General features: G+C 35.8%; 1 protein-coding gene across 24 annotated transcripts in view; it reads right to left on the bottom strand.

Annotated features, from left to right (window-relative positions):
• The window catches only part of ABI3BP (ABI family member 3 binding protein), a 263204-nt gene that overhangs the window by 22472 nt on the left and 225383 nt on the right, over positions 1-15349 (bottom strand). For all 24 annotated transcript variants that reach the window (XM_049710006.1, XM_033433301.2, XM_049709993.1 and 21 more), the window contains 2 exons: positions 9264-9473; positions 4623-4731 (listed from right to left, as the gene is read on the bottom strand). In XM_049710006.1, the coding sequence (XP_049565963.1) occupies positions 4623-4731; positions 9264-9473 (319 nt within the window). The remainder of the gene's footprint in view (positions 1-4622; positions 4732-9263; positions 9474-15349) is intronic.

Here is a 15349-nt window from a genome sequence, read left to right as displayed (position 1 = left end):
CTCTTGCCTCTGTTAACAGATCTCCTGCTTCACCTGACTAAAACAGCTCTGGCTGCCCAAACAGCCCCTCTTCCCTGCGTACATCTGTCACCCCAGCTGCAAGAAGCCATCAGCAAGACCGGGCCTGTCCCTGCTGTGCCGCCCTGGGAGCTGCACCCAGGCTCCTCAGGGCAGCCAAGCGGCTCCGTTTTCTAGAGACAGAAGCATCTCACGCCAGGTGTGCAGCTGAACTCTCCCAGCAGCAAGACACCTGCTGGATGGTCCCATACTGTGGGTTATTTTTTGAGCTTCTGCAGAGTAAATAAAACTTGGCTAAGTTGTTAAAAATGGGCAGGGAGACGGTAGCATCATTGACTGTCTTTTTGATTCTAGAATAGTGTGTGAACACTTAGAATTTTTATTCCCAAAAGCCCTGTAGATCTATTTTCTCTGCCTTGATTCTCCTGGATGTTCTAACACCAAGCTCTACTCCACCTATGTCACTGTGTAACGATTAGCCAGTAATTATCACCTGTTTTTAGAGCTCCTGTTTTTAAGTCAGGACAAATGATGGAAAATGCTACTAAAATAAATTCTTTATATGTGTCTCCTAGAATTAGAAAAAAGCTAGATATTCTTTCAGAAGTTATTATCTTCCAGCTTTTCAAACAGGGAATTCCAGAACCTCATGGGGGAATTTTAACAGCTATAATTCAAAGTTTGCTTATTTAGGGAGTTTACTATGTATTTGGACTCAAAATTTTCCTCAAGTAATGAAATGTGACTGAAGTCATTCTTTATAGCTAATAAAAACCACCTGCTAACTGCATCCTGTACATACTTCCTCTTTATTTTACAGGGAGTCTTTTATTAACATTAATCTTGGATCATGGTTGGGGTAGAGAAGATACAATAGAAAGGAACGTTGCCTTAACAACGTAAGACAGTATGAAAAAAGCTTGCATCAAAAGAGCCAACAAACCTACATTGGGGAACTCGTAGTTTTATTATACTTGCTGTAGCCTTGCTGTCAGTAGTAACTTTGAAGACTACTTATATTTCACCTAAGTTGTGCACGTGGATTTCACGTGGACTACTACTGTTCTTTCTTTTCTTGCCGGCCTGCTTCATGCCATCCTATCCTTTACTGTCAAGTTCTTGTCTCAAGTATTCCACGAGGCTTTCTCTCCTCTTCTAATTGCAGAACCTGGGTGTAAGTCCTACATCGGCATGTTCTTTTATTCTGTGTTATGATGTTTCATAGGTGTTAGCTTTGTTTCCTCAGGTAACTTTAGGCTCAGAAATCTCAAAGTAAATGAAATGATTTGACTTCACTTTGACTTCACTTTGGTTATTTGACTAATAGGGGTTTCAACACATAATTTTAATATTTCAGCTCAAAACATTTCTGCCCATTAGACAGATTAATCTCCATCATACCTCTGAGAGTGCAGAATATATTTACAAGCTCAGTGGGGGCTGGGATCTACTGAACTACTAGACCACCACAAAGTTTCCCATGGCATAGACTAAATAATTTTCATTAGAAAATTTACATCCATGTGTGTTACATTTGTCCCCAGTGTGAGAATGTTCTTTACTTCAAACTACTGATATACAACTTTTAAATCATGACCCATTAGGGACTATCAATATAAAATCCTGGTCAAATCACATTTATGAACATTAACAGTCTTTATATCTGAATGGATTTCATTTAATTGTACCGAACTAAAAATAACATTAAATAAGCCACATACAGACATGCATAGTGGCCCCAACTGTATGCCAAGTTGTAAAACCTGGCATGGAGTTCTGATTACAGGGACTCCTAATCTTAGTTTAATACTGCTTTTTCCAAAGACAAATCCAGAAAGGGCTTCCTTTGGGTTTTGCTCGTCTTGGGATAAGGATAGGTTGCAGGGGTCCTCCTTAGAAGGTACACTGATGACAGACAGCAGAGACAAGCAAGACACACAGGAGGAGGGTGGGATAAAGAGGACAAGGCTGTAGCTGAGTCTGAAACAATTACAACCAGAAGCTAGATGTGAACCCCATGACCTGATCGGTCCTGTGATTCCAGAATGAAATCCAGCTCAGCCCAAAGGCACATTTCTCTTATGTACCTATTTGACCACTAGGTTAGATGCCAGAATGGTACTCATGAAAGAAATTAACAAAAAGTTCTTTTAGTTAGATTTGTTCTACCAGCTGCTATTCATTATAAGTAGCTCTAGTATCAAAAGTGATTATTCCAACTAAATGAAAGTCAGAATGAAAATGAAAGTCAGAGCAAGGCACTCTCCAGTTACCATCCTTTAGGGTCTCCCCATCACTTGACCATGTTTCTTGATCTGGCGCAGAAGGCCCTCCCTAACTTGGCTTCTGCTTCTCTTGGCTTATACGGCTTCTGGCCACTTTTTGCCCCTCACGCTGGTGAAAACAGCCCGTTATTCACCACACACAACCGTGCCATTTCGGGCCACTGCTCTGACATGTGCTATCCTCCCTGACATTCCTTTCTCTTAACAGTCACTTAGCTGGCTCCAGCCTACTCCTCCTTCAAGCCTCAGCCTAGGGGTCACCTCCCCCAGGAAGTTTTTCCTAATTTCCCCACACTTTGCGACGTGCCGCCCACTCTGGGCTTCTGTCGCCCCTGGTGCAGACTTCTACCAGAACTCTCACCACTTTGTGTAGAATAATCGGTCATTAGCGACCTACCCCACTAGCCTCGAGCTCCTCAAGGGCAGGTACCATGCTTACTCCTGTTTGTAGGCACAACACCAAGCACAGGGCTGAGCACATTGTTGGCACTCAGCAAATGTTAGCTGAATGCAGACCCCAACCTTTTACCAACAAATCAGGTTTAAAATGTCACTGGCATTATCCTACCTCTGATTATGAGCTAATAGGTGCACTGTGAAATCCGAGAACAGCCTGATTCAGAAAAGGAATACAATGAACATTTAGAAATTGGATGCCCTTCAATGTACTTTCTGCGTACTACACAGCTCACTTTTTCTTAAGTGGAATAAAAAGCAAGAAACTGCAGAGAAAAGCCAAGTTTTGTAAGCCCAAATCCACCTACTAAAAAGTCCAAATTAAATGACCTTTTCTCTTTTACTCTTTCCTTAAAATAAATTATAGGCTCTCTCCCTGTTAATCTTGCTAAGGAAACAGAACCAAGATCATCAAATGGGCTTTTACTGAAATATATGCTTATTTTGGCTAACTTAATACCTTCAAGAAAATTAGCAGTTGCAAAATTCTCCATATTACAACTCAGAGAACTTAAAAGAAGAAAACATACACTGCTGGAAAAGTGTCGTTTTTGCTGTATAGGACTACGGTTTATATACAGCAAACCATCTATAATGAATTAGATACTTCCTTTTCTCCTGAAAAGATTAGAAAAGTCTCCCTGCTGTCAGAGCCCAAAGAGGCTCTTCTGGGTGTCACAATCAATACCCAATTCAATTCAGTCACATGACAATGAAAGATACAAGAAATAAAACATGAAAAAAAAAAATCTCTGATGCTGAAGTTCCAGTCTTCACCTCCACTGATCCTTTTCAACACTGAGGAACTTTATCAAGTTATGAAATACTCAATCTGGAAAAACTCCTGATTGTGTGAAAATTGATCTATGTTGCTTGGGATACTATAACTTAAGATGTCAGGGGTGTTTTTGTTTTGTTTTATACTGAAAGTATAGACAGTTTACCAATGTTTTGGAGCTTGAAGGAAGAAATCGATTTTTCACAGAGAGTGAAATTTAGTCCAGAAATGAATTTAGCACATTGGCTTTATCATGGAAATGCTTGGCTGTATCCATTTGAGAATCTCCTTGAGCAATACATTTGATAATTTAGCCACGTAAAACAAAACAAAAACAAAAAACCCCTTCCCTACTACATTTCTAGAAATGCCTAAGGCCCTTATTTTTCTTGAAATAATAAAATGAACTGATAAAATATTAGGTATTTTAGATTTAAAAAGGAATCACAAAACTATACAGCAAGATAAACAACCTGGTATCAATGTGTAGTAAGGAATGCCAAGAAAAGTTGTTTATTATTGAACAATTGTGAATATTATATATGTCCATTTTCAAAAATCTATTCTCATTGTTCTATATTAAAAAGACCCAAAAGCAAAGGGTTACTGTGTCTGGGACTAGTCTGTAGCTATACTAAGCATTAACTATTACAAACTTTCACCTACATTTGTCCCATGGCTTTTGTTTCCTTGCCCCCTCCCTTCCAGCATGCCAGGCAACTTCTTCTGTGCTTTCAGATCTAGTTTACACCATCCACACTCCAGTTGTCTCTGGTCTATAGACTTTTCCTCCTCTAAATTTTGGTATTTAATATCAATGTTTGATATTAATGGCCTTCTATCTTTCAATGTTCCCAGCTGTACTGTTAACGTACAAGACCATCTTGTCAGCTTTTGTATCCCCACCAATAACTTGCATATTTGTAAACTATGACTCTAGGGGTATCTAGTGTTGTGTATGGAAAGCCAAAGAATGAAATGCAAACTAGACCCTCCCTTAAGATAGAGAAGGGTGATGTCATTTTACTCCTTTGTTATGATTTTGGCACTCTCAGAATTCACCTGTAATAGCACTGGTGGCTCACCTTGTGTCTGGTTTTAGATTTTCTACTGTGGAGAAGGTTTGATTTGTAGTTTGAATGGACTTGTTCTTCCCACCGAATGACCCATTTTCTCTGGATATAACTTCATATTCTGAAAAGCAAAAAAAGCCAACAGATACTTGTCTTTATGCTCTGGTGGACTGAATGTTCTCAAAGCTAACCGCATAACAGAGTCAACTCTCATAAAAGTGAGCAACAAGATTGCAGGTCTAGAGACGTATTGATCGTACACATTAGCAACTTCTAAGTGGGGACTGTCAGAGGATGATGAAGGTCCCAAAGCATTTGGGGAGTTGCTCATTGACCATTTCTGTTTTCTCTTTACCATAGCAGCAAAGGTCTGGTAACTGTGAAGACTGTTGATGCTCCTATGGTAGCGTTGGTTATGGATAACCTATGATTTTGTTAGGTAAGTCGGATCGTCTGCCATTGCTGGAAAGCCCAGTGTGGCTTTGTAAAAAACATTGTATGAGGAGCGGAGTTTCAGTAGAAGCACATTTCCTGCTCATGGGGCTTCACAATATAGCTGGGAAAAACGTCACTGACTACATGGTACTGCTGCAAAAAACTGAGTTGAAAACCACAGCAGCAAATAACAGTTAATCAAATAATGAACAATGAACTATACTTTTCTATAGTTCATTATTTTGAACTACAGAATTATGGGATTTTGATACCTACTGCTTACGTAAGTTACATAAATTTTGTACATACTGCTAACATATACCCCCTTGATAATTATCTTTGAATTAAAAAAATTATGCCCTTGAAATCTGCATAGAAATCTGCATAAATTTAACTTAAGGGCAGGTGTCTATGAACTTGTAGGGCTAATCAAAAGAAAGAGACTTTCAGAATAAGAGAATATAATTTACTAATTTAGTTTCCCTGCTCTCAGTTGGGGTTCAGTTTAATGCATGTGACAAGATCACACAGAGGGTTAAAAAAATCGAACAAAAAACAACAACCAACCAACAAAACCCTACTCAAAAGCAGCTTCATCAGTATGAAGAAATACACAAGTGGTGGGCATCAGGGAAAGTGGGAAGGTTGCAAAGGAGCTGGCAAGTTACTGGGGATTTCTGCTGTTAGCACTGAGACCAAAGGTAGGAGATGGATATCGGAAATAAAACTGAAATTATAGAGTAACTCATGGAGACTTATAATCACCAATTTTAATTTGGGAAGGATCTTTACTGGTGAATTTTAAAAAGCCAAAAAGGAGGATCACTTTTTCTGAGTAATTTCCTATGACCATCCTTTTGAAAATTTGAAATTAAACTGGAAGGCAATGGTCATTGTATCTGGACACATTAGTGCAGCTATTAAAGGACTAATGGCCCATATTTAAGATTCCTTCCTCAGACTCTCTGCTCCCAACCTATGTCTCAGCTGGCTTTCTATTCTAAAGGAGTGTGGAAAGAGAGAGAGAGGTAGGATCCCAAATTCAATTATGTTCGTTTTATATCTTCCAGCTGTGAAGGGACATTTACTAGAAAAAGATCAGAGTAATTAGAAAGGAAGTAAAATTGATTTTTAAAAAATGGAAACTGCATGACTTAATGGGAAGAGACAGACCAAGCCACTTGCCTGGATCTCAGTCTCAGTTTTACCATCTGTAAAATGTCCATAGTGTCTCTTCATAGTGTTGCTTGTAGGGATTAAAGAAGGAACATATGGAAAGTGCTTAATAGTATTTTGCATGTATTTTGCTCAACAGGTGGTACCTATTATTATTATATCTTTTATTATTCCTTATGATCCCCGAGTTGTGTTTTGAAACTAGGATCACAAAAATTTGAGAGATTCCAATTGGAAAGATTCAAGTGCTGCTTAGTCACCAAAAGAGCAATTTATATGACAGTCCAGCTGGTTATCCATGAAAGCAATCACCTTCAAAAAACATCTTTGTTTGGGTCATTCCTCATCGACTGTGTGATATTCTTTGTAATATCACCTTAGCCTTTTAGTATACTTCAACACTTAGAGCACATCTTTTATAATTTTCTTTTGACTCAAGTTTTAAATGTTAATTTAATACTATTTTTGTCCTGAAAGACTGGAGTTTTCAAAATGGATCTAGAAGTTACCTTCATGATTAAAAAGATATTTAGAATTTTTCTCAGAATTCTTGTCTTAGAATGTATATATCTTTCCTTTTTAATGCTTCAAAGTGATAATAGCTTTTCATAAATCCACGAACATTATAAAAATCTACCACCAACAACAAAAAAGTATGTGTCAATATTTCTTATTTTAAATAGGGGATTTAAAAAATAATTTCATTAACAGTAAAGATATAAGAAAATCTACAAAGAACTGACACAATAATTGGTCTGTTTTTTCCCCCTCAGAGGGTTTTATTGCCCTATTATGAGATAATTCACTTAGAACATAATTATTATAAATATTGGGAACATCACTATCTGGTCAATACAGCATGAAAATAACAAATGGTGATACTACTCTCTGTTAAGTCTTATACTCACAATAAATTGATAGCAATAAGAATTATTATTATTATAAATTAAAAAACCCTGAAGTTCAAAGAGGCTAATTATAGATCCAAGTTGCATTATCTAGAACACAGTTGGTCTGGGATTTAAATCTATGTCAGCATGCTCTTGATGTATCAGAAAATGATACCTTATAAGTAATTTAAGTTGTCCAAGGACCCAGGCTGTGGCCAATCTCTATGGTGTACCTATTTCTACTTTAGTGTAGAAGGGATATGGAGAAGCATCTGAATTTGGATGCATTTACTAGAGGTGAATACATGCCTATCAATTAAAAGAAAGATTACTGACAGAAGTCAACCTGGGGAATGAAGAATATGTTTCACTCTTTTTTTGTTATCTTTCTTAATTCTTTCTTGAAAAACCATTTCCAGTGACATGAGAATTAATCTCTGTATTATCTGAGCTGCTGGTTTATAAAAGATTACATTTGAAATCAAGTGGTATTTAATGGAACACTAAAAATAAACAAAAATGGAAAAAAATAGAACAGATCATTAGGGCATATGGTCCAACATTGAAATATAGACTGAGTAATGGTTAAATATGGACTTATTTCTATTTATAAAATATAATAGTTATAGATGTGGTCCTTATCCATGAAAATGGTTATCATAAGTCCAGTATCTAGTGAAAGATCTCAAGCAGCCCGTTAACATTTAATAATAAAAATAATGTTATAAAACTAGTTGGTAGATAAAGTATATCCTATTCATGATTCTTTGAAATTACAGGTTTATATAATTTAAAAAAGTTACATGATGAAAGGAAAATCCTACTTTAAATAGCTAAATCAGATACTATTGACATACCCAAGTGAATATGTATTAGATTATTAAACAGATTAACCAATTCCAACTTGATGTCCTATATTTTTAAGGCAAGTGAAATTTTATAGTTCATTTGGTCTTGTGAGAATGAAGCCTCAGACTATCACAGGAACTCTTCATTAGCACTGCATATGGATTGAGAGTTTTCAACTTTTTAATACATGTAGATAATCAATACTTAGAGATTGATTTTTAGATATTGGGATGATAATACCTACTGGTGTAGTTCCAAGTAAAGAAGCAAGACTAGTCAAATCCCCAGGAACCATGGGCAGTGGCTGATTCTTTCTCAAAACAAAGGCAAGCTTTGCATAAGAAAGGAAATTCACAAAATATGGTTAAAAATTTAAAAAGCCAGCTAAGCAAAGATAAGCTGCTTACACTGGAAGTTGCCCAGACCAAACGGTTTTGTCTGAGGAGAAATAGCTACTGTTTTCTCCTTTATTCATAGAAAACTTTTTTGGCAGATCCTGAGTCTCCCCACTCCTCACCTTGCCCTGTGTACCCGCTCTCTACTTTTCCTGACAGCCTCTTAGTGGGCAGCTCTATTCTGCCTACCCACCCCAGGCACATGGTGGCGGGGACATGAGCAGCAGGAACCTTGTGTCCTCACGCTGTTTGCTACATCCTCTAGCTGATTTGGGCTGTTAGTCTTTCCACCCCTCCCCTCTACTTTGACTATCCTGTTCACTACAGAGAATTTAAATCCCATATAACAAATTCAAAGAATGACTCAGGGTTTCTTATTTTTCACAGTCATTTTTAGAGAAATTGGATGAGTGACAGCAGAATCAAAATTTCCTGAGATAAGCAGAAAATTGACCAAATTAAAACAATTTTCCTAAAATGATTGAAATAACTTTTAGCCTGCTTGAAAATTCTAGGTCAATCTAGAAATTGGGATGGTGAAAGGAAAACAGGTTTAAATCTTATCAGCAGTGGCAACTTCCCATATGTGATCTGTGATTTTCAGGTAATGAAAAGACTAGATATACCTTCACATTGTGAAAAACAGTTCTGAGAGGAGAAGGAAGGTATGCAACTTAAAGAGATCTGCTAAATTAACAGGGAGACCATAACCAGAACAAAGATGATCTTTTCGCATCTTATGATACTTTTAACAATCATGTACCACAGGGACAGCAGAACTCTGCGGGGACTTGCTGTTCCTAAGATATGCCTCGCAGGCCACAGTTTGAATCAAGGTACCACATTCCCAATGCATCGCACTATCAATGCTTCCCACCGTAGTGACGGTCCATGTGTCATGATCTTACCAGTGACAGTGTCATTGAGTGGCTTATCCCAGTCCAAGATGACAAAGGAGGGACACCCTTCCACAGTGACAACAGTGAGGTTGGTAGGTGGGTTCTGCGGTGGGCTGGTGGCATTCCCTTCTGTGGCCTCCTCTTTGGGGAATCGCTTGACAGAGTCAGTGATGGAGCAGGGCCTGTTGTCAGGCTTTTGGATATACCTCACGTGAGGACCTAAGACAGAGAGGACATTGAGCATTTTTTTTTTTTGAGCTTGGAAAAAAGGTGGAGGTGAACTCATAAATAAAATTATCTGTTTGAGGACATTTGATCTAATACTATAAGCAGATGGATGAAAGCAATGATGTGGATGGTTTGAATTTGTGAAAATCCAGAACCCTATCTTTGGGATACACGATATGGATGTTATTGTTGATTTACTTTTCTAAATAGGTTTAGTTTATGCTAATATCCAAAAGTAATTTGGTCTCCCTGAGTGTGGTTTAAACTGCATAATTTATGGAGCATTGGAAACAGTGCTCAAAAGGGTCTTGTCTCAGTACTGGGGAATGATTAACTTTACACTAAACACAGTTCTGGTCCCACCTAATAAATCTTAAAAGCTTGACTCAAAAGGATCAAGTGGTTTCAAGTTATTTAAACTGCATCCCAGAATAAAATACAAGAATATTTTAGGAATAAAAATATTCCCAACTGGATAAAATAAACAGGAAGATATTACCCATAATGAGGAGAAAAATAAATCATTTGAAGCCAACTTGAAACTTGGATAGCTGTAACAATCATCAGACAAGGACAGTAAAACAGTTATCATCACTATAATCCACATGGTCGAGAGTTAAGAAATGGAAGCTATAAAAAAGACCCAAATTAAATTTCTAGAGATCTTTAAAGGAGGCAGACAAGAAAAGACATGCTATACATAGAACAACAAAGAAGGATTATGGCAGATTTCTCATCGGAAAGAATGCAAGTGAGAAGGCAGTAGAGCAATGTATTTCTCTACTAAAAAACAAAAACCAAAACAAAAAACCTTATCATCTAGAATGCTATAACTGGTGAAAATATCTCTAAAAAAAACAAAAGCAAAAGGACAAAAAAAAAAGCAAGATACTTTTTAGACATATAAAATCTGAAAGAATTCATGACCAGCAGACCCACTCTACAAGAAGGATTCAAGAAAGTCCTTCAGGTGGAAGGAAAATGATGCTGGATGGAAATATAGCACTTGAAACAGTAACTACATAGGTAAATATACACAGTAGTTTTCTTATTAAATTCTCTCTGAAAGACAATTTGTTGTTTAAACAAAAATATTAACAATTTAGTGTGATGTATATAACATGTAAAAGTAAACTATAATGACAATAGCCCAAAGGCCAGGAGGAGAGAAAAGCTGCTATACTAATGTAAAGTTCTTACACTATTTGTGAAGTTGTAGGATATCACTGGAAGATACTGTGGTAAGTTAAAGACACATTCTATAAACCCCAAAGCAATCACTAAAATAACAAAACAAAAAAGTTATAGGAGTAGGACAACAAAAAAAGATAAAATGGAATCATAAAAATAGTCCAAAAGAAGGCTGAAGAAAAAGGAAAGAGGGAACAAAGAATAGATGGGACAAATAAAACACAAATAGCAATATGATGATAGACTTAAACCTAACCATATCATTCGTCATGTTAAATGTAAGGTTCTAAACACCCAAAATAAAATGCAGAGATTGTCAGACTGGGTGAAAAAGCAAGATCCAACTATATGATACCGATAGGGACAATATTTTAAACAAACAGACTAACAGGTTAAGAGTAAAAGGATGAAAAGAAGAGATACCATGATAACACTTATCAAAAGAAAGCTTGAGTGGATATATAAATATCAACAAATTAGATTTTAGAGCAAAGAATATTACCATAAACACAAAAAGGTCACTTCATAATAATAAAGGACCAATTCCTCAGGAGTTTATTACAACCCTAAGTAATTTAGGTCTATATCTAAATACAGACCTTTAATATACATGTAGCAAAACTTGATAGAACTGTTAAGTAGAAATAAATTCACAATTAGAGCTAGAGATTTCAGTACTCTTCTCTCATTAATCGACAGAACAGTAGACAGAAAATCGCTAGGGATATAAAAGAATTGCACAATACAACCAAGCAAACTGACCTAATTGACATTTTTATAGAACACTTGTTATGGACTGAATTGTGTTTCCCTAAAATTCCTATGGTGAAGACCTAATTTCCAATGTGAGAAACCAAAGATACCTTGATCTCAGACTTCTGGTCTCCAGAACTGTGAGAAAATAAATTTCTGTTGTTTAAGCCACCGAGTCTGTAGTATTTTGTTATGGCAGTCCTAGCAAACCAATACAACATTCCACTAAGAAAAGCAGAATACACATTCTTGTCAAGTACACAGAGAACATATACTAAGATAGACTATATTCTGGGCCTTAAAAAATGTCTCAATAAATGTGAAAGTGTTCAAGTAATACAGAGTATCTGACAACAATGGAGTTAAATTAGAAATTAGTAACAAAACGATTTCTAGAAAATCTTGAAATATTTGGAAATTAAATAACATACTTCTAATAAGTCAAAGAAGAAACCAAAAGGGAAATTAAAAAGTATTTTGAACAGAGTACAGATGGAAACACAACATATCAAAAATTTTTGGATGCTGCTTAAATAATATCTAGGGGAAAATTTGTAGCACTAAATTCCACATCTGAAAAGAAGAGAGGGCTCAAAATCAATGAGCTCATCTTCTACCTTAAGAAATTAGAATAGAAGAGCAAATGAAACTCAGATTAAGCAGAAAAAGGAAACAATAAAGATCAGAGTAAAAAATAAATGAAATAGAAAACAGAAAAATAGACAAAATCAATGAAAAAAAGTCGATCTTTTCAGAAAATCAAAAGAATTGATAAACCTACAGCCTGACTGGTTAGGCAAAAGAGAAAAAAAAGACACACATTGTCAATAGAAGGAATGAGAGAGGTGACATCACTACAAATTATACAGATATCAAAGTAAGAAGAGAATATGAATAAGATTATGCCAATAAACTTGACAATTTAGAGGATATGGACCAATAACTTGAAAGACAAAAATTACCAAAGTTCACTATGGAAAAAAATATTCTAAATAGTCCTGTACCTATTAAAGAAAGTGAGTTACATGTAAAACCCTTCTCACAAGGAGAATATCAGGCTCAGATGGCTTTACTGGTAAATACTAACAAATATTTAGGGAAGAAGCAACACCAGTTCTAAACTCTTTCAGAAAACTGAAGAAAAATTCAGCATCATTTTGATACTAAAACTTGACTTAGACATTACAAGAAAACTACAGACCAATGTCCCTCACTGAATATAATTCTAAACAAAATTTTAGCAAATTAAATCCAACAATATATTAAAATGAGAATGCACTATAACCAAGTGGAATTTGTCACTGGAATGCAAAGGTAGCCTACAACTCAAGAACAATTACTTTATCACATTAACACACTAAAAAAGGAAAACCACATAAGCATCTCAATAAAGTCAGAAAAATTATTAGACATAATCTAGCATTCATTTCTGATAATGACTCTCACCAAAGCAGGAATAGAAGAAAACTTTTTCAACACAGTGAAGGGCATCTATGAAAAACCTACAGGAAGCACCATACTTAATGGTGAAAGGCTGAATGCTTTTCCCATAATATAAGGAACAAGAAAAAGATACCTATCCTCACGATTTCTATTCAATATTTCACTAGAGGTTCTAGTCAGTACAGAAAGGCAAGAAAAAAAGATACTTAAGCTGGAAAGGAGGAAGTAAAACTTTCTCCTCAGATGACATGATTCTGTAGGTAGAAAATCCAGTGTATCTACAAAAAGACTACAGAGGTTTGCAAGGTTTCAGAATACAAGCTCATTGAACGAAAAACAATTGTTTTCCTATATACTAGCAATGAACAATTAGAAACTGAAATAAAAAATGCTACTTTTATGGTTTTCTTTACATGGAAAACTACAAAACATTGGTGAGAGAAATGAAGAACACCTAAATAAATGGTGAGATATACCATGTTCATAGGTAATAAGACTTAATACTGTACAGCTGTCAATGTTTCCCAGTTGACCTACAGATTCAATGCAATTCTAATAAAAATATAAACAGGCTATTTTTTTTAGACATTGAGAAACTCATTCTAAAATTCAGATGGAAATATAAAAGGACCTAGAGTCACCAAAACAACTTTTAAAAAATAAGAACAATGTTGGAAGACTAACATAACCTGATCACAGTGCTTATTATAAAACCAGTGATCAAGACACTGTGGTACTGATGGAAAGGTAGATAAATAGATCACTGGAACAGACTAGAAAACCCCAAAATAGTTCCACATATATATGGACAATTGATTTTTGACAAAGGTACAAATTAAATTCAGTGGAGAAACAACAGTTTTTTCAAAAAATGATGCTGGAATGATTTGGATATCCATAAGTGAGAAAATAAATGCATTCATACTTTGGGTCATATAGAAAATTTGACTCAATACAGATCATAGACCTAAATGTAAAAGTAGAAGACTTCTAGAAGGAAACAGAGGAGCTCTTTGTGACCTTTGATTAGTCAAGGACTTCTTAAATATAACATAAAAGATACAATCTATATATAAAAAACCAAATTGATAAACTGAGCTTCATTAAAATTAAAAAAGAGAAGCCAAACACTGGGAGAAAATACACACTGCAAAGTGTGTATCTGAAAAAGGTCTTCAATCCAGAAAATATGAACACTCTTAAAACTCAATAATAAAAAAATAAGCAACTCCATAAAGAATAGACAAAAAAAATTGAACAGACACATCAAAAAAGATATTCAGATGGCAAATAAGGACATGAAAGGATGTTCAGCATCCTTAGTCATTAGGGATATGCAAAATAAAATCACAATCAGATACTACTACACCTTTACTAAAATGGCTGAAATTAAAAAGACTGACCATAGCAAGTGTTGGCAAAGATGTGGAGGAACTGGAACTCTCATATACTGTTGGCACAAAGGTAAAACAGTACAACTGCTGTGGAAAACAGTTTGGCAGTTCCTTAAAATGTTAAATGTCCATTTATATACAATCTAGCCATTCTCCTTGTTGGAATTTGTCCAAAAGGAATGAAAGCATATGTCTACACAAAGACTTGTACATGAATGGTCATAGCAGCTTTATTAGAACAACCCAAATGTCGTGAACAGTTTTAATAAATTAGTATATATCCATATAATAGAATACTAGTCAGTAATAAAAAGGAATAAACTACTGATACATTTATCAACATGGATGAATCTCCAAATAATTATGTTGAGTGAAAGAAATCACACACAAAAAGTTCATACTGTATTTTTTTCATTTATGTAAAATTTCCAAAAATGCATACTAATCTATAATATAGTGACCTAGGGACTAGAGGTGGGGTGGGAGGAGTGAGGAGGAGAGATTATAAAGGTACATGATGAAACTTTTGGAGGTGGTGCATGTATTCATTATCTTGATTGTGATGATATTTCATGGGTATATACATATGTTGACATTTATCAAATTTTATACTTCAGAAAAACATATCACAAAAGGAAATACTGGGTTCTATATCATATAATCTCTCTTTTACTGTGGTAGATCAGATTACTGTTCAAAAACATTCTCTAACATTCTCTAACAAACTCTGCACTCCCAATGCAGGGGGCCTGGGTTTGATCCTTGGTCAGGGAACTAGATCCCACATGCTGCAACTAAGAGATTACATGCTGCAACTAAAAAGATCCTGCATGCCGCAATGAAGATCCCGCAAGCAGCAACAAAGATCCAACGTGCTGCAACTAAGACCCGGTGCAGCCAAACAAATAAATAAATATTTCAAAAACATTCTCTATATCCATGGAAGGAGTATACTTCCCCAATCTTTGTTATGAGCTTGCCTATGTGACTTTCTTTAGCCATTGAATATTGGCAGGTATAACACAAGAAGGAGCTTGAAATGTGGTCACGTTTTTGGACTCCCCCTCTCTTCACTTTGTACTGTCA

This window comes from Orcinus orca, chromosome 5 (genome assembly GCF_937001465.1).
Source record: "Orcinus orca chromosome 5, mOrcOrc1.1, whole genome shotgun sequence".
In the NCBI taxonomy this organism is placed as follows: domain Eukaryota; kingdom Metazoa; phylum Chordata; class Mammalia; order Artiodactyla; family Delphinidae; genus Orcinus; species Orcinus orca.
This window is presented reverse-complemented; position numbering and strand designations above follow the sequence as displayed.